The sequence below is a fragment of the Pezoporus wallicus genome, unplaced genomic scaffold, assembly GCF_028554395.1.
Source record: "Pezoporus wallicus isolate ANWC-B61680 ecotype Strahan unplaced genomic scaffold, APGP_CSIRO_Pwel_v1 contig_3952, whole genome shotgun sequence".
Taxonomy (NCBI): domain Eukaryota; kingdom Metazoa; phylum Chordata; class Aves; order Psittaciformes; family Psittacidae; genus Pezoporus; species Pezoporus wallicus.
Window position 1 is genome coordinate 6,429,283 of NW_026635034.1, and position 26,530 is coordinate 6,455,812.

Sequence of the window (26,530 nt, forward strand, 5' to 3'; positions counted from 1 at the left end):
AACAGCTGAAGAAAATGTCAAGTTAAAAGAAATGCACTGCTCTCCTGATGCAAATTAGCCTGTTGTGTACATGGTGAAATAGAGACCTTTGACCCTATTTTAACAGAACATCAGAGAGTGGATTAACACTCCAGACTTCTAATTAATCACAGGGTATCCCATCCTCTTGGTTGTAGCTGAGTGGGCTGTAGTTACAAGAAAACTTACACCAACAGCAGTGCAGTATTAACACTTCTGTGCTGGTACTGCTTCTCATAGGGCAGCCAGCCTAGATGACACTGTAGCAACTCTGTGTTTCAAAATTAGAAATACTCAGAAACATCCTCACATGTGAACTATACCTTTATTGCATGATACTTAAAAAAAAACCACACAAAACTTAAATTCTGAGAACTGCAGAACATTCTGCACTGCTATTTTTCTCATGCAAAAGAAGTACAGAACAGTACCAATTACAGTTCCTTTCTTCTATAACATGCAGTGTTTCACATGAAGTAATCACAATTATCATCAAATTTTACAGGTTTACTGAAATAGGAATTCCAACATTTGTTATGCACATACCAAATTTAAGACCATACAAATTAATCTAAGTCTGATATCACTTCTCAAGTAAAACTTGTACATCACTGACCTACTACAATCAGAAGATACATATTTTAAACTACTTTTTATTCCAACTTTTAGACCATGTTTTAAAAGGAAATCTGCGAATAAATCCAAGCCATTGAGTCAAAGGACACTACACTGACCCCATGAAGTATTTCAATAATAGCACCTCTCTCCTCACTTTTAAGGCATGTGAAATTCAAACCTAACTGAGCTTTTTTCACTATAAAAAGCCAAACTAAGAAATTCTCTCCAGACAAAGACACAAAATGTCACTTTTAAAAAAGAATTATCTTAAGGCAATGTGCCATTGCTACAGGCTGCACGCAAACCACAGCTATTTTCCCCTGGCCTGTTGTGTTTTCTAAAATGAAATAGAGAGAAATCTCGATGGAAGAAAAGAAGTGCACTACTGTGTGTTCAGACAAAAGAATGAGACAGAAAATTAATCTAAGCTCTACAGACTCTAACCAAACTCTGTATAATACGCTTTTTTACTCACAAAAGGTATTCTCTTTTTCAAGTCACACTACAGATAAACAGTGATGGACTGTAATACCAATTCTTGAGTGATCTATAAAACTGTGGGAAAAAAAGAAAACTGTCTAACTTAATTTGTTACATAGCATTACTGGACTTTCAAAGCACAAGTATCATCAGTAGGAATGGTAACGAGACCCTGGGTTGTAGGAGTTGTAGCCATATTGTCCGTAGTGGGAGGAATATGATTGCCCTTGTCTGTGCTGCTGGTAGTTATTACCCCAGCTTCTTTCCGACCTCTGATTAGATCTGTAGTCACCTTGCCAGTTGTATCTATCTCCTCTAAAGTATCTACCATCTTGAAACCTGCAATGAAAAGAAATGTCAAAGAGTCACTTAAATGGTGAGGTTTTTTGAAAAGATGAATGATAATGAACTCTTAAATGTTACAGTTTTCATGTAAACTGTCATGTTACTGTTTATACACTCAATTACTTATCTGTTTCTATGAAAAACTGATGAAAACATATCTAGAGTCATCTGAGACAGTTCATTAATTTCTTACCACTGCTCAGCACTGTGTCTGCTAAGCAATGGATGGACAGTCTGTTTCCTAACACACAGTATTCACAGCCATAAGCTGAACTGCTGGAGCTCTGACTATAGACTCAAACAGATCACATATCTAAGAAAACAACCAGAAGAGACATCCTGCTGCATCAAAGCCAGGTTCAATCTAGTAGCTTCATGGCTGAAAGCTGTGGCAAAACAGGCTTAAGTACAATTTAGCTACCTGACAGCACAGTCCTGGAATTTCCATATTCCCTAAAATACATACAACCACTGCTTCATAGGCTCTTGTAGATCCCCATACTCAAGAGAGTATCTCTTCAGTGGTATTTAGCCATTGTTCAGTCTAAATTTTGGCTTTTCAGCTGTATCTTGATTCTGATCGACACTTGAACTGCCTCACTGTCATCTTCTTTGCTCTTGCACTTGAACTGCCTCACTGTCATCACACCACTGGTGTGGTATAGACAAACACGTCCATGAGGTTTGCTTTGTGACCACAGTGTAGGTGTAAGAGTTCATTAGTTCAAAGAACCACGAATTTCTGAAAGAAAATCCCCTTAAACAATCACTTTTTTTTAAACAAACATATTATATGCTGTAATCGTTGTTTTTCAGTCACACAAAAATTGGATACATCCTGAAGAAGTAATTCAAAATATTTTGCAGTAAGCAGGTAACACTGCATTTGCTAGACAGATCAGACGATGGACTTTACAGTTATATCTACTAGATAAAAGTAGTACAGGCTAATTTAACAAAGTATGGCAAATATTTAGGTTACAAATGAAACATTTTGTGGACACCTAGCAACAGACAATCACTGCTATTAGCCTGCCCCTTCACACATTTTCCTGCTGGCTATTATCCAACAGAAGATAGGCTGCTTAGTTTTGCAGAACTCTCATCTTTCCCCTCTGATGATCAGTAATCCGAGGAAATGAGTTCTGTGGTTCTGGCTCATTCCTTACTAAAAAGTAAATTACTTAATAATTTCATATACAATGCAAAAACTCTATCAATACAGAGAAAATATAAAACCTCATTACTTTTCAGAGAAGACTATTTCTCTTAAAATAGTTACCTATGAAGTAACAAGATTAAATATCTTCCATTAACAGAACAAATTCTTATATTTTTTCTGAAATACACAATCATTTAACTATGTATTTATATAAGATTTAAAAAAAAAAAAAAAAATCAGTACCGATCTCTGTTTCTCTGGTTGCCACCAGATCTGTTTCTCCATTCTTCAACTATAGGAGGGGGATCTGCAGGGCGTTTCAGATACTTTTGGTATTCTTCATCATCTGATGTGAATCGATGAGCAAACATCTCTTCATAATTCACGGGCATGTCAACCAGGGAAGTCATTCTGAAAACTTTAAACATGAACATAGTAAAAGCGGCTTTATCAATGTGTGAAGACTCTTATTGTAATAGCTACCAAAATCCACTAAGGGCAAATGAATGACAGTGAGAAATTACACTCAGATTAACATGGCAGTTAATTTTTGGGCAGACAGCATGCATGACTGACTCCTGAGTCTTGACGATCTAAGACTGTAAATAACTCTGCTGAAAAGGTTATCTCTGATGAAAAGCAATCCCAATACCACATGCAGTCTTTGGACATCTATACTGGATATACAGACACTGATGCGCCTAAGCACTGGGAGTGGTTTTTAGGGACTCCATCCACACAGGAGAAATTCAACTCTGATTAATACCTAATAGTTAGCCATTACACAGCAGCATCTTTGAATCAATTCTGACAGTCCTAGATTAGATGAGCTGTGGTAGAAAGATATAGGACATTTCTGAGAGTTAAGAAGAAAAAAAGTATTTCTTCAGAATGCAATCCCAATCTACTCCTAATCCATTTTTGTCAGGAAAAACATGACTACAATCAACCTGAAAAGTTTGCTAAGGTAGAATATATGCCTCTCTGATGAGATCTGCATTGAAGGCATCAGTTTCCTTATTTACCTGGATATAAGCATTGCCCTTCAGACAAAAGTGCTATCTAGTTGTGTCCACCAGTAAAAGTCTGGCCCTAATAGTAGATGCTGAGAAAGGCTCTATACCTACTGTTTTAACAAGCCCTGGGTAATTTAGAGCAGTTCTTTGTCTCTAGACTTCCAGATTAAGCTCTTCTGCTGTCCCCTGAAGATTTGCAAGCAGGACCTTGCAAATTGGAGGGAAGGAATAAAAAAAGGAAGGAACAGAAGGGGTTTCTTCTAGACCTGAGAGATACAATATATAACCTCAATGACCGAACCCAGGTCTCCTTGCTGTACCCATGAGCAGCTTGAGACTGGGGTAAGTGGGATGTTTATGAGTCAATACCGCACAGTATTCTTTCTGTACGCTGAACTGCCCTTTTGTCAGCTTCAGAAAGCTCAGTGCCCGGTGATCTCCAGAGCCCACCTCCAGCCTTCCCCTTGCACCCAATGACGCAGCATTAACCTTTCTAAAGCAGGTGTAGGAGTTATTCCTGCAGGACGCCCAGTGACTTCATCCTCTTTTTTTTTTTCGCAACGGGCTAGCCTCGTTAGTCTTTACCTCCAAGGAACTCAGGGACTCGCTCTGTCGGGGTGGGAGGATAGTACTGCTCTGAGGACCCACCGCACTGCACTACAGCCTTCTCCAGAGAGCAAGGGGAGCTGCTCTCCTCACGATTAGTAATTTTAATATCGGTGTTCATCCTGCGGGGGCCAGTAACGGGAAATCCGTCACCTTCCTCCGCATAAAGGCAAACAGTGCCCCTAGCAACGGTCAGGGCTCACTCCCCTCCCGGCTGCCCGGGCCGGGGCCCTGTCCCCTCACAACGGCTGGGGCCTCGCTGCAGCTCCAGCGGCTGCGGCCGGAGCCCGCTGCGGGAAGAGCCGAGGGGGAAGCAATGGCTCTCGGATCCCCCCCCACCCTCCTCCCGCACAGCCACCGCCGCTGTCCCCCGCCGCCTTGCCCTCACCCTGCACCGCCAGCCGCCGCGGAACCGCCTTGCAAAGCCCTCCTCTTCCGGGCCGGGCCCCGCCGCTTCCCCCCGCTGCCGGGGCGGTGCCGCCTGCCGGCCGGCGTGCCTCACCGAGTCCTGGTGTTCGGTGGTGGGGCGCCGGCCTGCCAGCGGAGGGGAGTCCTTGGGGTGGAAGGATTGATTCCCCTAAATTAGGCTTTGATACAAACTCCGTTGATATAAACAGCCTTGACATTTATGGGGCGCTTTCCTTGGCTCCTACGCAGGTTTTAAGGAGGTGATACCTGAAATACTTGGATTTTAACAGGAAGGTGAATCTGGAAAGGGTGAAGTGAACGTGGCGCCTACAGCTGTAGCCCTGTGGCTGTTGGTAATGCGGTGTAAGTGTATCTTAATCATAAAAAAGCGTAGCGATGGTTTGACTACTGTGTGAGGAAAGTAGGATGACATGAAGGGGTTTTGGCAGCTAAATAGTTCTGTGTAAACCGAAAGAAATCTGGTTTGATGTCTGCTTCGGCATCACATTTACACTCCCACCTGGTGCTGTAGGTAGTGGCTAAGTCCTGTTACCTTTAATACACGTGAAATTATGCACAAGTGTCAAAATCTGTCGTAAAGGAGGTCCTGTGCAGGTAAAATGGCTTGAGGCAGGGAACTGTGCCTCCCCTCCTGTACTTCTTCGACCCTGGCTGTTATTACTAATTCATGAAGTGCCACAGCAGTTACTAACAGCGCACTGCCCAAAGGATGTGCAGCATGGGGATGCGGTGTTGCCTCTCTCCTCTGAACGACTGGTGGCATCACAGCCTTCCTGTATCAGAAGTGGTGGTGGTGTCCCTGTTCACCTTGTTTCCACAACACTGACGTCTTTGTATTGCTGACTGTTTTCCACAGCTCCTAAACCAGTGAGTTTTAAATGGTCTCTCATGATGTGTGTAAGAAACTGATTTGTTGTAGGACCCTTTCAGAACGCAATGGGTTTTTATAAGCTCTACTAGAGACTCTATGATTCTAGAGACTATCGCTCACAGGCACTAGCCAAACATAGAGACTGATAATTGAGCTCATCACTTGAAACAAGATACCCCAGCAACAGTGACAGCAGCATCCAATTCTCCAAAAATATTAGACCACAGTAAGTGCCTTTTGTTTCATATAAACAGCAGTAATTACAGTCTCCTCTCCTGCATGACCTAGAGCAGGAGTGTATTGTCACTTGCAGAATAGAAATGGTGACCTCAATCTGAACAGCCTAATGCAAATGCCTTAGCCTGAATAGCTAGTTCTAAGCCAAACAAATTGTCACTGAGGCTGAAAAATAATATATTTTAGCTTAAGTTTTCCCCATGTAATCCCTGTTTTACTGACTGCCCTGTTCAAATGGGCAGAAGTAGGTAGGATTTTATTTCTTCCCCAGACATGTTTTGTTTTGACCACTGGATACTGCAGTTTCACGTGTGTGTACAGAGGATTTCATGCATAAAATTAGTCAGATGATCTTTAATAAAAGGGAAATGCTTTTTTTTTCTTTGAGACTGCTGTTTCATGGGTGACATTTTTCATTAAAAGACCAAGCTTAAATTAATATTAAAACTTTTAATTACAGACTCAAGTCAGCCACCCATTTAAGTGTGTACATAATCTAAGCCTATATATAAAAGTTCTGTTGAATGCATGTGCCCCTTGTAAATGCTGTGAGCAGTGTACTCCACAAATTAACAGTTTTGCTAAGGTGCTCTGTTTAGCATATTCCACACAGAAAAACACTTGCAGGGAATGGCTAAATCAGAGTGGCACATAATTGTATATATTATATTTAAATTTATATGGTGCTTGTGCTTTGGATCTTTTTTCTTTATGTCTTTACGCCTGCTATGAATTATAACATCAAGAAGGGTCTAGGTGGCAATATCATAAGATTTCTCATAGATGTTACACTAAAGTTCAAACTGTAAAAAACCCAAAGTGACAGGTGATTTTTAAAGGAACAGGGTCACTGAAAAATTACTACTGTCACCAATCAGGACTTTCAGCACCCAATAAATACCTCACAAAGCACATACCTACATAGTAGGTGCCCAGGTACTTAAAAGGTCTAGCTCCAAGTATTATCAAGACTGAGGACTTTATAATCCACTCTTGCAATCCTTCTGCTCACTTCAAGGCTCTCCAGGTAATTAGTGTGTTAGTTTTGTATAAACACAATCTTGTAATCAGCATCTTTGAAGTCTACTGTAGTGTGATAAAGCCTCAAAGAGTTTGCTTTTTCTTCTGTGGATTTCATTATGTTAAATAACATGCTGTTAGATGAAGTCTTATCTTCTAAATTTGAACTAAGAGTTGTTCCTTTTAGCCTATCAGAAATTAATGAAGCTTTTGTAGAATGGATCTTCCTGCCTGAACAAAGGAATATACACTAAAACTAGAAAAGTCTTGAAACAATGGAAAATGGCAGTTCTTTTTGTAACTATCTAGTTCTGTCACAAGATTTTGTAGGTGATGTTTTACATAAATCCCCAGCTTCTAGACTCCTGTGTTTTCATTATACTCAACTTTCATTTGAAAATTAATTTCTAGCCCTCGCTATTATGGACAATTCTTGAGAAAATAAGTAAGTCTGCTGTACAGGATAACCAGCCTGTACCAAGAAGTGAAAGGAAAACATTATTCAAGATTTCTTTGTTTAAAATCTTTTACTTTTTGCGATTTTCCATTTCCTTCTGACTAGGTTTGTTGCTTTAACTCAGTAGAGGTTGCCAGCTATGGCATTTTTAATGAAAACTCAGCATGTATCTCACTAGCAAGAGAAAAGGAGAACTGATTTTTTGTGTGCATTTCTACATCTTTAAATAGTCAGGTTTCTTTTACTTTATTGTTAATACCTACCTTGAGAAATCAACTAAGGAACTAACATCCCGTGTAATTGCAGCCTGTTTGATCAAGGGAATATTTGTCTATAACCGAATAAACAGAGAAGCCTCCATAGATTGTTATGGATCCTGCTGGGTTTTTTAATAACAAAATAATATATCAGATATTTTAGTGAAAATGTATTTATCTTCAAAACTCTGCCTTTTTTTCCTTAGCCTGATGAATCTGCTGAGTGATTTCCTGCCATCCAGTTCCCTTCTCCACTCATTCTTTTTGCAGTGTCTCAGTTACAGTGTAACTGAAAGCCTGGTTTGTTTGTACAATGAAACCCGATTTCCCCAGATAATTTATTCTAGGAAATGGTGGTGTCTGGCACTGCTAGAGAGAGCAAGACTTTGGGTTCTGGCTAACAGCAGGTACAAAGGGCATGCGTGGCACCCTTGTTACTGATTACACACTAAAGGAAAGTAGTTTCTGTGGGCACAAGAGGCTGTAAGACCGCCAGGGGACATCTAAGTAACTAATGACTGCAAAGTGTTTGTGGGATCACTCATTGCACTGAGAGATAGGTAAGCAGAGATACTTTTCAGCCAATCTGCAGAAATATTTGGAGTTGTGCTCTTTCTCCAGTGCCTCCTGTGCTTGGAAGATCAGTTCTCATCGTGGGTATTATTCCTTTGGCTCGAAGGGATTATTGCCTAGATGAAGCTCACTTCAATAACAGGAAAGACTGAGATATAACAGCTGTTGCTGACAAATGCCTCTGAAGCCCGTTATTCTGTCAGATCTCTGCCTTGGCTTTGCTGTTATATTGTACAATATCGCTGAGCCTCAGAGTGTCTTTCACACACCTCCATATGGTATTGTAAAGTGAAGTCCATAAAGGAACAGACTGCACCGTTTCTACCAGCTTCACTAAACTTAATACAAGAAATGTTTCCTTACCGTAACAATGACCTTTAAATGTTAACTGCCTAAAAAAAATAACATTGTCCTTTTTTTTAAAAGGGGGAAAATGCAGTTCTTGGTGCTTGATTGTGTTACAGAATAACAGTTTTGGTGTTGTGGGGCCCAATTCCTTTGCATTAAGCTTACAACAGTGTAACACTTGATTAAATGGAATTTATTCCCAATTTATTCCACTATGAAAGAAGGCCTTTAATTTTCCTAAGAGCTATTTCTGTTGTCAGTCTTTTAAAACTCACAGTCACATTCAATTATATTTTTAGTGTATTGTTCTTTAAATTAGTGCAGAGATGGTGTTATCTGACTGTCATTTATACATATCTATATACATATATACAAATTAAAAATCACTACATTCTAGCTGCCTTCTTTTATTTTCACCTTTTAAACTGACTAAGCCAGCTGTGCCCTTTGGGGTCTATAAGAATGAATCATTTTTATTATTTTTGCTCTCTTAGACAGTAATTACAGAGTGGTATGCCTTCTCTGGTTTTTAATATTATGGTGCCATTTTAATCTATGGTGCAACACCATTAACTTCAGCAGAGTTACACTAGAAATGAATTCATCCCCAGGAGGCTTTTCCAAATGTTCAGTTCTTTCCTCATGATTACCCAGGGGACCAGAGAAGAAGAAGGCAAGACAGAGGGCCCTTTGATAGGAGAAATGTAGTTCAAAGTGAAGTCTTGTTTCTGCCATTCATGGTGCTCCATATGTTCCTCATTTGGGGTGGAGATGGGTTAGACCCCGTGAGGCACACACGCTGGGGCTGAAGGGCAGGCAGAAGTTTTTACATAGCACATCTGGCGCACAGGTTATGCTCTTTCCCAGATGTAGGTACTGTACAAATGGAAAACAAAGAAGAAAAAAAAGTGGGAGGAATATTCAGATACTTAAAGTGTACTTCTGTGGAACTGCTTAAAAGTCAGAAAATGGAGTAGCCAAACGCTAAGATATCAAACTCATCATAATCATCAGCCTGTCTAAACTCCAACTCAGACGCTTTTTAGATGTCAAGTAATCCTGCAAGTGGGAATGTATGAATCAGTGCTATCACGGATTGCCTATTGTTAAGATAGTTGCAAAATATAAAGGAGATACTTGCAGAAGTTTCTAGGGCTAAGTTTTATTCATTCTGTATGTTCTTTTCTAGTTGGATATTTAATTTCAGTTTGGGCTCATTTCTCATGTCCATATCCAGTCTAAAACATTCAAATCTGTTGCAGTGTGGGTACACCAGCTTGTAAGTTAGAATTTAGTTGCACCTATCTGAGTTCAGAAGGGCAATTTAGAGAATTTTCTAAAAGAGAGGGGTGGGGAGCCAACAGCATGGCTGGTGGGGAGGACCAGACAAGTTCATGGGGATGAAACAGGTCCAAGGCAAGTCTGAAATTCAGTCCATGGGGCGCTGCTCAACACAGATCAACATGGTCCGTGTGCAGGCACAGCACAGCCACAGCACAGCTGCATCTGGAGCCCAGCATAGCCACAACAGCAGGGACCAAGGGACCAAGGCTGAGCTTGCATGAGCCCCTGTGCCTGGGGCAGGGGTGTGCGGGAGGCCCCAGGTCGCTGGTTGTGGCAATCAAAGCTTGTCAGTGCATTCAGGGCCCTGACATGCACATCTGGTAACAATTTCTATTATGTTTAATTCAGAAACTCAGATCCTTGCAAAACCTAGGATCTAGCAGAGGGAAGTGGTTATGCCTGTTTTAGCACACGTCTAGCATTTCTCCCAGGCTGGATAGTTTATGCAGTTTGCCTGCTGCACACCAGTCGGGTGCCTCGGCTACAAAGTCAAACATTCAAACTCTACAGGGGATTCCTGAGTTTCCCATTTAACTCCCGGAGTCTCCCTTCTCTGGATGGTGACATCCTCCAGGCACCGGGGCATTGCTCCTTATGTGGAACTCCCTTGTCCTCTCTGAGGCCCAGGTTTGAAAGCTGACCTTGCCACCAGCCCTGCAGATAGATGGGCCACGCGGCCCCACTCATGCCTGTCCTGCTTCTATGTGTCAAAGCCATGTGTAAGCACATGTTCAGGTTCTGCTAAAGGCAATGAAATACAACAGTATTTCAGTGTTTTGTTCCCCCTGAAGGTTCAGGTCAGTGCAATTGATCTAAGTAGTGCTCCCTCCTTTAGATACGGCTCTCCCCAAACGGCTTTACGAAGAAGCTGTTAGTTATCACAGGAATTTGTCTCTCTTCTTCTCTTTGCACATAAGAATTCTTGAATGTTCTCTGCAGTTCCTCTTAAGGGCCATTAGAGAAAGCAAGGGCTGAAGTATAGGCCAACTTTGTGCTACTTCAACTTTGGAGTGTCCTCTTAATATGGAGTATTTTTAAAAAAATTGTAAATCAGAATTTTCCAGAAATACCAATCTGTATTGAGACCACACTGTGCTAGAGTGAAATGAGGTGTAAGTGAATTAGCTGAGCTGCAGAGGAGCCTGCAGGAATTTACAGAGCTGGCCTGAGAGTCTGCTCCTTGTTCTGACACTGCCTCTGAGTGGTACTGCTGTGCCCTCCCCTGTGCATCCCTGCATTATGCCTCAACCTACACAAAATCTGGAAACTCCTCAGGCAAAGACTATCTTTCCATTTTATGTTTGTGCTGTGCTGGGGCTGATCCTTGTCTGGGGGTCTAGGTCACCACTGCTCCTAGCAGTAATAACTCTCCCTCCTGTTACTAAATTAGGACTGGAGGTCATTCTTTCCAGCATACAAGGGTTCCTAATCTTTCAGGAGACTATGCTGTGGCTGCCTCCCCTCTGTGTCCCCTTCTGCCTCCTCAAGATGTCTGTCTTGGATGTTGAGGACAGCGTCCTTACCTGCCCCAGCACTGCTGGAACTCCTCCATCTTTGCCCCAGACTCCTGTGGCAGTTTCCTGGAACCTTTCCACAGTGCTGCTGTTCCTATGGCCCTGCTTAACCTCCCAATTTTTCTTCACCACCTTCTTGAGCTGTGGCTGTTTCCTTCCCATCCCTGCACCGCCTGCAGAAATCGTGCTCTGGTGGCAACCAGCTGCTTAGCGTGTAAGTGCTCAGCTGAACACTGCTTTCTAATGTTGGTTGGGAACCCGTGCAAAAGAACATGCTGACTCCTCAACCGTCTAAAGTTAAGAAATATAAAACTGTTGTCTTGGAAAATGCAAAGTTCTGATGGAGGATCTTTAAAAACAAGCCCAAAATCTCACAGAGAAATTAAAACCACACAGTAATTTTTGGTGATACTTTGAATATGAGTGTTTCATATTATGCAATGGCTGCTCATTTTAAGAACAATATACAGTTATTTTCTTGGTCTTAAATGCTGGTGTGGGGGTATCACAAACTTCCCAAGTAAAACTTTAATTAAAAAGCAAACGTTAATCTCCACACAGTGGCATCTGCAACAGATTGCGAGATAAGACTTCACCAACCTGAAAAAACTAAGTAAGATTCTAATTAAATCAGGGAAAAAATGATGAACTAGATATATGTTTTATTTAAGGATGGCAGTTATATAAAGTATCAAAGATCTCATAGTTGCTATCTGATGGGAAACGTTGCTGCCAGATCTCACAAACTATTTCAGGGAGAGAAATCCTTGTTCCACTGGTTCCAAGTACTGTTCACTTCCACTTCAGTGGGGTCAGGACTTTGCTGTGTCTCTCTGTTTGACTCGGAAGTCACATCAGTCCTGTTGAAAGCTGCAGATGATCCAGTAATGAAGCAATGTGTCAGCATGATATGAGGAAACGCTGTACTGCAAGTGCTGCCATCTTTCCAGTGAGGCACAAATACAAAGTCCTGACTATTTATGGTTATTAGAGGTCCCAGAGCACCTTTTGAAAAGTAAGGCTCTTAATCCCTGTGTGCTGGCCAAAATCTATTTTCAGCAATGCCACTCCGGCTATCAACATTTCCTGTATTGTTTCAGATGGAGATTGTGTTGGCCATTGCATCCTGTTCCAAACTGCGTGCTGGGTTCCTCTCTGTTTTGGAACAGCTGATATTTTCCAGAAACAACCATGCTGCAGTGGTATGTGAAGTGATCTCTATATATCGTCCCTTGTCTCACAGGAATGGAATGAGGATTAATCGATTATGACCAAATCATGATCCCAGTGAAGTCAAAAGAAGGTTTTTTTCCATTGGCATCATGGGAGCCAGGGTTGGCTTCTGTGTGGGTATTATTGAGATACCTACACATAAAAGCAGCTAAAAATACAAAGCACTACCTTGTGGAAGGTGCCTGTGTAGTTAGAATTCCTTTATCTGGAGAGGAAAATGCATTTTAAAGGCTGTTTCCTCAAGAGTCTAGTTGTCACCACAGGCGTTATTGTGCATGAGGAAATTCGGGTTCATGGAATGTGGCCTTAAGCATGTAATGTTGGTTGGCTAGCATTTGTGGCTTTGCATGTCCTGTGAATTCAAAACATGCTTTATTATACTTTCAGGGCTGGTCTCTGCTCTTTTCCCAGTGCAGCCACCGGTGTGGAATTGTATCTCAAAAAACATGTTCTTAAAACTATGAATAATTCAGCTTTAAATATTGGAAGAAAGTTGAATACTAAGTGACAATAGCTGCACATTATTCTCTATGAGCAGATGTTAATTCTTCTGGGCAAACAGAGGGTCTAAAAAAGAGCAACTCTGGCCAGATTCCTAAGAGACTGCAAAATGTTTCCTGCTTTCATCTTCTGTCATATACCACTTCCAGTGTCACATTTCAAATTGTAAATCAATTTACAAGTTGGACAAGAGATACCAGTGAAAAACATTTTTGCAGGATCATCTAACTTCTTCCATACAAATATAATAATAGTACATCTCTCGTGCAAATATAGGAAAGAGTGGTCACAGGCTATTTTGGGAAAAGCATACTCACCAGCTGGACACAGGGAGAATATTCAGTCAGCCACTGAGGAGCAGAATAACAGTAATCAATATTATTAAAGGTGGGTAGGGATGAAAATCAGCCTATTCCTGCAGGAAAACCACCAAATTAAACTTAGAAAAATATTAGTACATTCACAATGTAAATTGTGCTCTTCTGCAAATTAACAGTAAATGAAAAATAGAGGATATGTGTCATCCATACTTTATAGTGTTGATTTAATTTTCTCAAGTATGTAGAAAAGGTTTTGATGTGCGTATATTAATATTTCCCTATTGACTAAAGATTAATTTAAAATAAAACATAGCTCAAAGCTTTTCTGGAAGTTTTAAGTGTTCTGCACCTTCCACCAAATCCCCTTGAGTTAAACTGAATTCTGTAACTGTGTCCTTGGTGTCATCTCCCATGAGAGTGCACTGTGACCCCTCTCCCTGGCTCCAAAGGCCTAACTGAGCTATGGCTGAAAACATCAGTATGATATTAAATCCTGGCTGCTGCTGCCTGACATCTTGATGGTACTTCTGCAAAGCCCAGGTAAGCACTCTGGATCTAGAGAGTGCTCCTCCAGGTGCTTGATCTGCAAACATGTCCCTGAAATGCTGTTTGGGGGGGGTTGTTTTTTTTTTTTAAATATTTACCAGTGACTAAAAATTTTATTCTTATTTTTCAAAAACCATGGATTTTATACATCCCCAAAAGGACTATGAAATTTCCCGTGAAAAGTGGAATCTGTTTACCAGTAGGTACAAGCGCTTTTATAACTTCTGGTAACTAAAATTACACAAGATTGGATTTAAGAGTCTCGACAGTAAATACTTCCTGAGAAGCCAAATATGGAGCTAAAAATAAACTGATTGTGTTTGTTTAGCTGATTGGTAGGGTTTATGTATTTTGTCATCTAAGTATTCTTGCAGAACAGTTGCAGTAGGTGGAATTAGGAATGTAGAAGCTCCCCTTGAGGTAGTTTTATGAAGGGAAGACATGCAACCCATCTTGCACCCAGTAGGTTCTTTTAAAATGCATTTCCCCATCAAAGGAGTCCTGGCATCTTTGTGAGAGCTGTATTCTTGTTGGGTTTTTTGTCAAATAATTATTTTTTACTTTTCCTGATGTTAATTATTAGTGTAGTAAAAAGAAAACAAATTCTGCATCATTTGTGGCCTTCTGGCTTTGCTGTTATTATTGATTAATTATTGGCATTTAGCAGGACTTAGACATAAGAACTGGTATAAGTCAAGGTTTTTAACTTTACTTGAAAATGATATAATTACATCCAGTAGGGCTGGTGACAAATAGTTTCCTTCACAAGAAAGCTATGGGTGTGAAAGACACCGACAGCTGGGCACTTCTGACTTCCTATCTCTGAGCCAGGCCTGGCTTCCCTGAACTCAAGGGATTTTCCAGAATTGGAGGTGAGAAATCTAGTACTGCAGAGCCACTCATGTCCTTAGGAGCTTCAGTGAGAGCTTTGGGGTGCTCACCACTATACCTCAACCATAAGGTTTTGCAAATAGGCTTGAAATCCCGTGTGGCTTCATTCCCACCTGGCACTCTGTAGTGCTCAGTCCTTGGAGAAATTCATCCAAGTGAGAAATTCATTACTTCTGCCCACAAGGAAACATAGAAGCCTTTATCAAGCCCTTGAGCATTCTTGTAAGTAAATCAGACCTCCAGTGTACCTAGGGAATATCTACCTTTAACAGTAAGGCAATCAAAGAGCTGATTAAGTGCCAAAGTCCATCAATGAGTAAGTCCTAAAGAAACAGAAAGAGTGATGTATTTTGCACCAGTATGAAGTATGAATTCCTAAAAGCATCCTAGGCAAGCAGCTCTGGACAGTTAGAATGCTCTGAAAGGTCTGGCCCCATCCTATCTCCCTCTGCCCTATTTTATATGGGAATACTGGTTTTGGGGAGAATGAAGATGCAGTGGGGAGTTACCCTGGGGAGGAAGCTGAAGGATGGAGAGCTGCCTGCTGGCAAGTCCAGGACTCTGGAGAAGAGCGAAGGGAAGGCAGGGTGTCTTGAAGGAGGACAGGCTGCACTACAGACCCTAGGAACACCCCACATCCCTTTCCCTGGCTTCCACTGCTTTGCCCTCCCTTTCCTCCTGCCATACCTGTCCCTCATCCCTACATGTCCGTGATTACGCTCTGAAATTGCACCCACTGCTAGAGAAAGTCAGGAGTGGGGCAGAAAAATTCGGTTTTGCTTATGCCACTTGAGCTGGCTCCAGTATCACAGGAAGGACTAGTTTTACACACAATACAGGACCACAGCAGAGTCCCAGGCTCAGCAATGTCCCTCAGCCCTGCAATCCCCTTGGAGGCCAGACCCCCTTCCTGCTGCAGGACAGATGGCTGCAGTGAGCCTAGGGGTTTCTTTTCCACCTCCCCTCTTCCCTATCCCCCAGCATGGGCAGCACATCCTCTTTGCCCAGCTCGCTGACCTGCACCAACAGCAGACATTGTTCATGTACCATAGAGCACAACACCACCAGTAGAGCGGGTTGGGCTAATTAACTAGGCAGCATTTAAAATGCCAGCCCGTGGTTGCTTGGAAATGTAAGCCAACTTTGGTATTATTTTCGAGCTTAGATTTTTTTGAATCCAAAATTCCATGTGACGGAAGAGATGGGTATTTAAACAGATGTCTGCAATTTCTTTAAAAAATAGAGATTGAGTTACAGATGGTAGAAAGGGCCTGAGAATTAAAAACTCCTGAGCTACAAGAAAATTTAGATGTTAGCAGAGCGATTTGCTGAAATGAATGGTCCTGCAATTCTGCATGTTTGAAAATAAAGTTTTCACTAAACATGTGAATATCTTTTCCCTTCGGCTTCTCTACTGGTGGCCTTGACTGTCACCACCATCATCACAACCAAGTTGCAATATGAGGGTCCTGTTTCTAACAGGCAAGGCACATAGTTCTTCCCTTTTAGTATCTCCTGTACAGTTTGGCCTGCCAGGAGCAAAAAATTTGATCTGAATTAGTTAAAAAAAACTAATCTCCCCCATCTGCATAACTGGTGCCTGATTGCTCTAACTTCCATTTTATAAATCACAAGTCAATGGCTTTTTGTGATGTAAGCCTGGAAGAAAACCAGAGTCATCATCTGTACTCGCAGATAAAATGGATTTTTTTCTTCTCTTTTTGGGGGGATTTAAAACGAAAATGACAAAAATAAACTTTGAGTGAAAAAGCTGATTAATTCTACAGTGGCATATAGAATCATAGAATCAACTAGGTTGGAAAAGACATTTAAGATCACCTTTAAGATCCAACCATATGAAATGCAAAGGACTATGTATTGGAATGAAAAAACTGAGCACATTTAGTACAATTTTGAGGGGCAATTCAGGATCCAGCTCAACAGCTGGGAGACCTGTGCGTTGCTGTGAGCAGCTTTATGGAGATCTCCACTCATGCATATGTGCTCAAACCCCAGTGGCTTTAGGAGGAAACAAATACATAGACTCAAACACAAGCCGTAAGGAGGCTCCAACACGCAGCACTCCTCACCTGCTCTGCAGAGTCCCAGTCTGCCCATTGCCAAATCAATTTCAGAGAAGAGCAGCAAGACCCACTAGATGCAGAGAAAAGCTGTCACCTGAAGAGTGACCAACTTACTTTACAGTGGAGTGGACACAATCAAAGTGTCTACATGAATGAAAACATTAAGGAGAACTGTGAGTATCTGTTTTCTGTCTTGCCTTGTAAGAAGTATGTCTGTTAAAGGGAGCAAGATTTTCTCCCAGTATGGGGCCACCTTTCCAAATGTTCCAAAGGTTCAGCGAACACCCCTGGGTGTGTCCCAGGCTGGACTTCTAGTACACCAAAGTACAGAGATGCCTAGAGGATGCGTCCCAAATTGTTTATTAATGCTGACAGATGCTCTCTGACTACACCAGTATTATTAGAAATCCATCAGCCTCTTACAATTTTACAGCCTTCAACACTGTGCTAGGTACTCACATTCAAGGCTTGAAAAAGACTGAACAGCAGGTTTTCTGAAATAAAATTATATCTGAAATAAAATAGAGTGGCAAAGACGGCAATAGTGAAAGCCAAACAAAAGAAGAGGACAGAAATGTGGAGAGGGAGGAAGAGACCAGTGAGCTCTTTGCTTTTCAGAGTGCAGACTGAGTACATGCTCCTGATTGCTAGGTTTCTGAAAGGATATTCACCCTGTATCTAGGAATCAAAAAATGATACCTTTAGGAGGCCTGAGGGAATAGGAGAAATTTCTCATCTAAAGAAGTTACATCCATTTACAGAACATGGATATTTTTATTGCTCAGCTTGAATCATACTGAGGGATCCTGTGCCTTCAGTATTTTGAGTCTTCCTAACCGTGCCACAGGAACAAGAGCACACTTGTGAATACTAAATGAGGACTGAATTACCATCATGTACACATCCTGCACCGGAGCCAAATCGGAAGTGAAATATCATGTCACATATGAGAGCTTAAGAACTGATTAATTTTGATAGCATATTTATAGTTCTCATTTATGAGGAACTCAGAATACTTTAAGCAAATTGAATACTGAATTATCCTAAAATACTGTAAATCAATGGGAACTGTACAAGAATCAGGACCCTGTGATGGTGGAGTAGTTCAAGATGGGACTGTCTGTAGAGCAGTCACTTCACTCAGTACTGATAAACAGTTTGTGTGAGATCTGAGCCCTCTTCAGATCCATGGGGCTTTTACCCTTGTCTTAAATTGAGGCCAGGATTTCATCCCCTTTTTGGCAGAGGGCAACAACAGTGTGCCATGCTTCAGAAAGAGGAATATCACATCTCTCTGGAAGAATAGAGGGAATTTTAGGCTGAGGGAGTGCACTTGCAGAAACCCAAACATGAGAAGAAAACTGGGTTAACTTGCTATCTGCCACAACACATGTCTCAGGGTCCTTGAGGAATGGGACCACAACTCTGCCTCTTCTAGAAGATAGTTCTGAAAAGATCATAAGTCAAATGGGAAGACCTTAAAAACAAAAGCCAGCTACAAAATTTTGTATCATGCAAATTCCACAGCCAATTATGCTTCCATAAGCTTAAGCTATTTTTCATAATTGGGGATGAAAATACGCTCTTGAATGCAAGATTGGGAAAGATTAAAACATTAGAAAATTCTAAGGCAACTGCATTTCTAATGTCCAATTTTCATCCTACTGTGACACATGTAGTAAGTCCATTACTCCATTTTGATCCAACTCCATTAGACATTTGTAAGTCACAAGTTCATGAAACAGCTTTCAGATACTCACCAAAATGAGCTCATTAGTTGGAGAGAACTAAGACAAGACTTCTGTAATGAAAGGAGTATGTGATTTAGCAAAATGAAGTAAATGGTATAAAACCAGTGAAATAAAATCACCCCATTTATGGTACAAGTTTTTTCCACTAGATTGCTATTTTTCCCCTTCAGAGAATGCTTCCCCTCGCAGTTTCCCCAAGACAAGAAGAATAGTCACACCAAAGCAATATTCCAGGCTGCAGGCCATCATGAACACAAGAGGATTGTCACCTATGCCTACATGTCACCACCTCCTATCCTGGAGGAAATGGAACCTCACATTTGGCTGGCAGAATGGGGCATGGGAAGACAGCAGTGGTTAGGTAAGGAGTTAAATCTCCTTCATCATCCACATTAACCATCTGCGCATGGTGAGAAGAGCAGATACGTGTGAGCAGTGTCATCTCACAGCCTTTTGAAAATGTCTGTGTAATTCACCCTGCTTTTTTATCCCCTGTGGCATAAACTTTATTTGAGTGTATGGGATTGAAATTCCATTTTGGTGTTCCAGACAACAGGAAATAGTTGTCTGTCAGAGTGGGAGACAGTTTCATTGCGCAGAGCTGGAGGGTGTTATGTTGCTGGTTTGAGGGTTCCCATGAGGTTCCCAGGTAACACTGGGCACACCCCCGATTATGACACACAAAGTTAAAGCAAGCAAACATTGCACCTTCCCCACAACTTCTAAACTTTTTTTGGAAGAAAGGAGAAGTCAACGTGAGATTTTTTAAAAAAGAGATGAAAATAATCACTCTTGATGGCAGCGTATTAATTATAACTTTGTGTGGGAGAAGTTAAAATCCTCTCTTCTGTGTGAATTGGGCATCTTTTACCCACAGAAGTACTGTGTCTGTGTAGCACGGCCCTACAAACACCTGAATGAGCAGGCCCGTGGCGTTCCTATGGACTTGTGTCCTACGTGATGCCTGTCCGGCACCAGTGTCACCCGCGGGGTTAGGCAGCCGTAACAGAGCTGATGAGGGCAATTTTTCCTCCCGAGGGAAGGAATCATCCCTCTGTTTTCGTGGTACCTCTATGGGAAGGGTAGATGGCTGGAACAGATTTGGAGGGGGCTGAGGAGGACCAAAGAGAGTCAGTCCTGGTGCATCAGCACCTTGGGCTGAGTTGGGTGGAGGCTGGGTGAGAGCCCCGCATTCGGGCTCTGGGGCTGAGGCTGCCCGGGCCCGCGGCCCGAACGTGGCTGAAGCGGGGTATCGGACTCTCCGCGGGTACGGGCCGGGCAGGGGCGCGGGGAATGAGGGGGCTGCGTTCAGTCCCGTCGATTCCCTGGGAAAACGGATTCAAAGCGTGGCAAGCCGCGGGCAGAGAACCGCCTGCTCGTGCTCCACGAGTCATCCCCGGCGCAGCGCTGCCCGGGCTCGGAAGGGCATCCCGGGACCCGCTGGCGGATCGCAGCCGTGCCCGCGCCGCTGGGCAACCGCCCCCGGAGCCGCCGGTCTCTGGGTCTGGGCTGCCCCCTCCCGCCGCTGGGGTTTATCGGCAGCGGGCGGGGCCGGCCCCGCAACTTCACCCGAAGTTTTCCCGCGGCCCCGTCCCCCCACGACTGGTCGCGGCCCCGCGCACCGCGGACACGCGATGCTGACGCCCCGCTCCGGGGCTCGAACCCCCGCAGGGCCGCTCTCACCGCCGGCTGCCCGGTCCCGCGTTGGGAAGCGGAGGGGCCCCGGGGGCTAGCCCGCCGCCCCGCCCCGCGCCGCCGCCTCGCAGGGCGGTGGGTGCCGCGGGAGGCTGCTCGGTGCCGCCGCCGCCCGGGAAGGAGGTTATGTAAGGGGGGAGGGAGGCGGCGGGAGGAGGAGCAGGACGCCTCGCCGCCGCCGCCGTGCAGCCGGGCAGCCGCAGCCAGCCGGAGCCGGTGTCGGGGCTGGGGCGGCCGCATGTGCGAAGTGGGGACGCGGCCGCCGCTGGCCGCCGAGCGCGGGGAGCCGCCCGGGGGTGCCGCCGCCGAACGGTGCCGCGACATGGGGTGAGTCCGCAGGGCCCCGGCCACGCGTGGGCGCCGACCCCGAGTGAGCCCCGCGTCCCGCCCCTCACCTCCCCGGCCCCTCCGCAGGTCGCCCGGGTGCGCTCCGCGACCCCGGCGTTTTATAACGTAATTAATCATTTATCACCCGCTCGGAGCGGTGGCGGGGAGGCTCCCGCCCCAGCCACCGGCGGGGGAAAGCCGCTCCCGGCAGGTTACCGGGGGCAAAATCCCCGCTGGAATAAGCGGGGAAGAGCTGGGGGTATCGCGGCCCGAGGAAGGGAGCTGCGGGCCGGGGTCCGGTCCCTCGCCGGGAAGCCGTGGGCTCTGCGCGCCGGGCTGAGCGGCGAGTTCATTGTCAGATGTGTGATGCTCTGGTTCAGCGAGAGCTCTCGGCTGCTGGAGGCTCACAATAAACTTGCCTGAACTGTGCCAGTTGTCCTCTAATTTGCCTAAATGTCCCCCCTTGTCTTTTATTTTAAACATACTAGAAGTCTCTGATCACATGTAATCGCCTCTTGGAGAATTCATCTTGATCCGTCCAAAAATGAATACTGTGTTTTTCCCATCCTTTAACTTTAACTAGAGGACAAAAGCCCAATGCTGGCATTAGAGCAGTTCGTGAACTGAATCTCAGCAAACAGATGTTAACGTTGTGCTTTTGGCTTAAACTATATATAGGATTGAGATCCTCTCGACCAGAATGTCTTGGGGGATTCCAAACCTACACATTTAATTTGCTTTATTTTTATCCTATTATGTTCTCTTACACCTTTCCTCTTCCTCACGGCTCCTCACCCCTCTGTGGCAAGGAATAATCATTCTCCAGTTTCTGAGCTTCCTCATGCACTTCCAACTATGCAAACTCCCACTGTAGATTTGTTTGTTATTGTTAGTGATACAATTCGAGACCATATGGATAAATAATGAATTAAAATACCATGCATGTGTCTGAATTTGATACCCAGGAGTACTGAATGCAAGTACAGAGGCAGAGGGAGAAATAAGATCTAAATGAGTATCTCTCTGTGTATCACTTCAGGATTACAAGGGGCTCATTTGCTTCTTAATTAGGTAAAGTTCCACTGGAAAATAAACCAGAAACTGGCGTGGGGTTTGGAGAAAGAAGCAACAAAACCTTCCTGGAGCAGCACTGCCCTACTGAGTCCAGGGTGGTCAGAAACATCTATCTAGGGGAAACTTGCCTCTGTCACTTACCTGGGCAGCTCTAAAGCAAATATTTGTGTGTTGTCATTTGTAACCATTTCCACGCTGGCAGATCTGTTTAGCTGAAAAGTTTTGCTGTGGCTTGGAGAGAACTGAGTGGACAATTGCAGTGGTCACCCACTCCCTTGTATATGTCAGCCGTAGCTCTGGGCTCGAAGTGCTCTGGCTCTGCATCCAGAGCTGTTCAAGCTGCGAAAGACTTGGAGTCTTTTGAGTGCTCTGATTGTGTGCCCTGTGCGCTCTGTGTCTGTGCTGCTATGTATGCAGTGCTGGGTCATGCAGACTTGTACAGGTAGAGGAGGCACATTCACCAGTCTAGTTCAATATCATGATTTAATGTGTTTCACTTAGGTAAGTTATTTCAGACTCAGCGCGGTGCATGTGAGATCAGTCTCCCAGCATCATTCACTCCCAGGGCTGTGGCGTGGGTTGTACACCCTCATACGCTCTGTACAGAGTGCACACAAGGGCTTTTGTGGGTTTACATTTTGCCAGTGTCTCACGTCATTATCTTGCCATTCATCCTCCTGATACAGAGAACTTGGAAGTACATTTGTGACAGTGCTGTTGCAGCTATGGCTTAGCACGTGTGGCACATGAGAGAGCTCCCCCACGTTTCTCCCTGTTCCATTGCTGCTGTTAAATCCTTCACCTCTGCGGGATTCAGCTTTGCCTTCTGTGAAATGGGCGCTCCTGTCCTCATCTGTCTATGTGAAGCATGTTGTGATCAGAGCACAGAGATTAGTCTGTCTTACTTGGAAGAATATGTTTTGTCCCAGATATTCCAGTGGGATTTGCTTCCTGGGCATATTTTGGTGTCACATAAGGTGACAACGACTGTACTCTTAGCTCTTAAAATGTTTTTTCTTTTCTTTTTTCCCCTTTTCTTTTCCTCTTGGGGGTGACCATTGCTAATGGTTCATTTCAGTGCTGCCTATGGATTTGGCAGTGACTGCTGTGAAACCTGATACAGCTACTTGAGCTCAGCAAAGCTATTTAAATTGCTTATTAGGTGTGAGCTGAGCTATTTAAACTGTTGGTTTAGTTCACCCTACCAGGCTGCAAGGTAGTGTCAAGTTTTAGGAAAGTAATTTACATGTTTAAAAAAAAAGGTAAAGCCTGTCAATTCAGGGACTGTGAAAACAATGTTGTAAAAACCCCAAAACCTGCCAAACAAAAAGTGTCCAGGAAAAAAAACCTGCTTCTGTGCCCATTATCCCTTCTGGCTGAAAACCACTGGGTTTAAGTCAAGCCACTGTTAAGGATCTCACTGGACAAATGTTTACTTTAAAGGGAACAAATAGTCTCCTAAATCAGTCTCCTAAATCACCACTTTCTTCTACCCAGTACATCTGATAACTGCTGTTGCTTCAGTAGTCTCAGAGATTAAACTTTAGCCATTTCAAAACCACGATGTCATGTATTTCCAGCTCTAGAAATCTTTGCCTGAAGTTGCCACCAGATTTGTCTCTGGGTATTGCAAGCCAAGGGCTAATACAACCAATAAAGTGGCTCCCTTGTTTGTGGCTCTGGCTTTAGAGAGCTGTGCCTGCTCATCTAATAGCTGTGATCTGATTCAATTTGACCTCAATTTAAGCAGTCTTAAGCTAACTTTCCAGTTATAAAGATGGTTCAGGTTTAGTTATTAGATGATTTAAGGAGATGTTGGATAGCTGTTTCATATGTGCTTACATTCTTTTACTGGTTCCATTTCTTTAGTATCTTTTTCTTTCCCTCTCTGTATGTTACAAAATATTTCTTGTTATGAGGTGTGTGACAAGTATCCACTTTGGATTAGACCTGTAAATCACTTCACTGCTGCTGAAGCTGTTCTTTATATTATCTGTTGGATTAAAACTCAACTAATTTAAATACTTTCCAGCAATAAAATGGAATTTTAAATCTGTTTTATAAATCATAATCAAAATGAAAATCAAGCCTCTGTGTGTTAGAAATTATTGCAGAAAGCTGTACAACAATGTAGAATTGTGTGCTGCACAAGTTAATGATGAACTAGCTCATAGTACACTTTCCTTTTGGCTGATATGAGATGGCTTCTCTGTGATGCTTCCACAGGGGCTAATGTGGTAAATGAGTCCCATGAAGCTGGGATCCACCCATACCTCCCCCAGGTGGGCTTTGAGCCCACACCTTCCTCCTGGAAGGTGGGAAAATGGGAGTTTCCAAGTCTGTATCAAGCAGTGAAATACCCTTATCTTAAGGAGACTGGCCTCATGAACAGAATCCTTCCCCTCCTGTAATTCTTTCATGAGAAGGTACAGTTGGGGGCCTATATTTCTGAGAGTAGTCATATGTAATGTTTTTATTATGCAGTGACATTTAAGAGCATCAGGAAAGCCTTCCTTGCACTCTTCCCTTCTGCTGTTGGCAATAGTAACGTCCATTGGCCAACATAGGGCTCTATTTGGGGAGTAAAATGCAAGCAAATGGGAGAATGAGGAAAGAAGAAGGTGAAGAAAGCAGAAGACGTAATGAAGTTAGTGTTACAGGAAGACACTAATTTTGGACGGTGTTCAAAGCTGGCCTCTCGTGGTACTAGCAGTACTTTAGATTCCATGGTGATAAGCTTTGCCTAAGAAGCTCTGTAGTGGGGAAGAGTGTGTTGCAGAGGAAATTCACCCTGGCCATCATCCAGCTCCCACTGAAATCCACAGGAGTCTCACACCAGCTCCCTCCAAAGTTTGTCTGAGCCATCTGTCCATGTGGGAGGTGGGCATCCTGGGACCCAAGAGCGGCAGGCAGGTAAGGGCACCTGGGTTTCACTGCAAAGCCAGTGTCCCTCAAAGCAGGGCTGGGGTGAGTGTATGCTCAAACACAGCTGAGTTGGTACTGTGAGCTCAAGGACTCTCTTTTGAGGTTTTGAGGACATCAGCTTTGGTTCAGTTCCTAGCCTAGCTCAGGGGGATAGGTTGCATCAGGCATCATCCAATTGGTGATGGTGTTCCAGGAAAGGGGCTGAGATTTGAGAGATGCCGAGGCTGTTAATCTCATGGGTTTTGAAGCAGCTGGCTGGGGATGCTTGATTCTTCATAGCTTCAGTTCCATATGTAGCTATTCCCATTTTGCAGACTGGATATAAACTACTGCTGTTCTGACTTTGGGTATTCAGTATCTCTAGATACCAGTGTCTGTACAAAATCCAGTGGAAAAGTTGGATCCAGAGAACTCAGGGTTCTGTAACAGTATGTTGGGTTCACTGAAATGGATGAAAAACTCTGCTGACTTCAACAGTATGTATAAAACCTGTAATGTGTAGTCCCTTTCTTACATTTAACATAATTTAAATAAAGACAGAGAGGCAGGGAGCTTGTTGGTGTGGGAGAAAAAAAACAAAACAGAGCGAATAGCTAGATCATCACCAGGATTTGTGTGTGCTTAGGGCTTTGGTGTGGTTGCATTCAGGTGAGTGAACAAACCTGTAATGCGGGAGTGTTTCATCCAAGTCTGCCATCAAGTGAGAGACTTTGTCACCTCTCACACAATTATATGAGGAGCAGATGAGGAGTACAGATAGAGGCACGTAACTGAATTTTGGCAAAGACCTCCTGTGTGAATAAGGTCCAAGGAAAACATGGGATTGGGAGAAATTACTAAACAAGCTAATGAAAGAGTAGCAGAAGGAAATGATGAAGGAATGACTGGTATGAAAGACACAACAGGTTGAGAAAAAAATTCTGGGGTCTGCTGGAGGTAAGTTCAGCAAACGACAACAGGAAATGGTCTGCCAGTTCCACAGCTAGTTTGTGTGCCCTGGTGCAAATTACACCAAAATTTGCTCACATAGCCCATGCTGTATAAAGAGTGGACACAAAGAAAACTTAATGCTAAGAGAGTGATCACAGTCAAGTTGCTTTCAGGTACTTACCTAATTAATTACTACTGTTAATATAATTAGCACTTGAGGAAAAAAATTATAAATAAAATATCCTCCTCAAAGTTGGGATGTCCCTTAAGCCCTTCTCTCTATTTGAAGAGAGGATGGTGAGTAGGTCTCCTGACAACAAAGGCATCATTTGAAATGTTGAGAATTATTTGATGTTTGGTTCCTTTAAACTGAAAGTAGTTTTAACTGGTTCAAGATCTGACAAAGTGTTCAAGCATATTCCCAGCATGCCTGAAACAGGCATAGAAGAGCAATGGTGTTGCTGAGAACCCAAGAGCACGGGCATCAGCCTGGTTTTACATCTAGATTTTCTGCAGTGTTGTGTATTCATGTATTCATTTTATTCATTCATTTGGCTCTATTAATGCAATACTTACAGGAGCCTCACCCATGAATGTATGTTTAAGGACACGTAAGTGTTTTGAATCAGCTGTTGGTTTTCCTGTTAACTTTGTGATAGGGCGTGTGCAGAGTGGGAAGGTCTTCAGTCCCAAAGATTGCTACGCAGGCAAATCTCTGCTTGCTTTCACCTCTGAATGCTGTCCGTTGCTTTTGTGCACTTTGTGCACTGCAAATACAGCATGTGACTTGTTTATACTCTGTTTTGGTCGTGGCTCTTTAGGATGTAAATGTGCTTAGGGGAATATATTTCAACTCTGTTTCTCTGATAATTCAGCTGTACCCTGTAAATAGCTGACAATTCTGTTATTAAATCTCAGAATGTGACAAGGCCACTGCCTTCAAATGAAGACAGGAAGC

The 26,530-nt window shown here is 43.3% G+C and overlaps 2 protein-coding genes and 1 long non-coding RNA gene across 4 annotated transcripts in view; 1 reads left to right on the forward strand and 2 right to left on the reverse strand.

The window, feature by feature from the left end:
- Positions 1–324: 324 nt before the first annotated feature.
- On the reverse strand, positions 325–4,737 carry RAMAC (RNA guanine-7 methyltransferase activating subunit). Of its 2 annotated transcripts, XM_057431986.1 has the most exons (3): positions 4,634–4,737; positions 2,867–3,041; positions 325–1,455 (listed from the first exon to the last, which is right to left on the reverse strand). In XM_057431986.1, the coding sequence occupies exons 2-3, from the start codon at positions 3,031–3,033 to the stop codon at positions 1,266–1,268; spliced, it is 357 nt and encodes a 118-aa protein (XP_057287969.1). In that variant the 5' UTR covers positions 3,034–3,041; positions 4,634–4,737; the 3' UTR covers positions 325–1,265. The 2 variants fall into 2 exon arrangements, with proteins under 2 accessions (XP_057287969.1, XP_057287887.1); XM_057431904.1 differs by lacking the exon at positions 4,634–4,737 and having other exon boundaries at positions 2,867–3,051.
- A 4,214-nt stretch (positions 4,738–8,951) lies between these two features.
- On the reverse strand, positions 8,952–19,854 carry LOC130611381 (uncharacterized). Its single transcript, XR_008975233.1, has 4 exons — positions 18,940–19,854; positions 13,347–13,444; positions 11,305–12,165; positions 8,952–9,313 (listed from the first exon to the last, which is right to left on the reverse strand). It is a non-coding gene; the product is annotated as an uncharacterized LOC130611381 (long non-coding RNA).
- Positions 19,855–20,370: 516 nt separating this feature from the next.
- The window catches only part of HOMER2 (homer scaffold protein 2), a 60,213-nt gene continuing 54,053 nt past the window's right edge, over positions 20,371–26,530 (forward strand). The window contains exon 1 of the mRNA XM_057432925.1: positions 20,371–20,643. Coding sequence (XP_057288908.1) covers positions 20,555–20,643 — 89 coding nt within the window. The 5' untranslated portion in view covers positions 20,371–20,554. The remainder of the gene's footprint in view (positions 20,644–26,530) is intronic.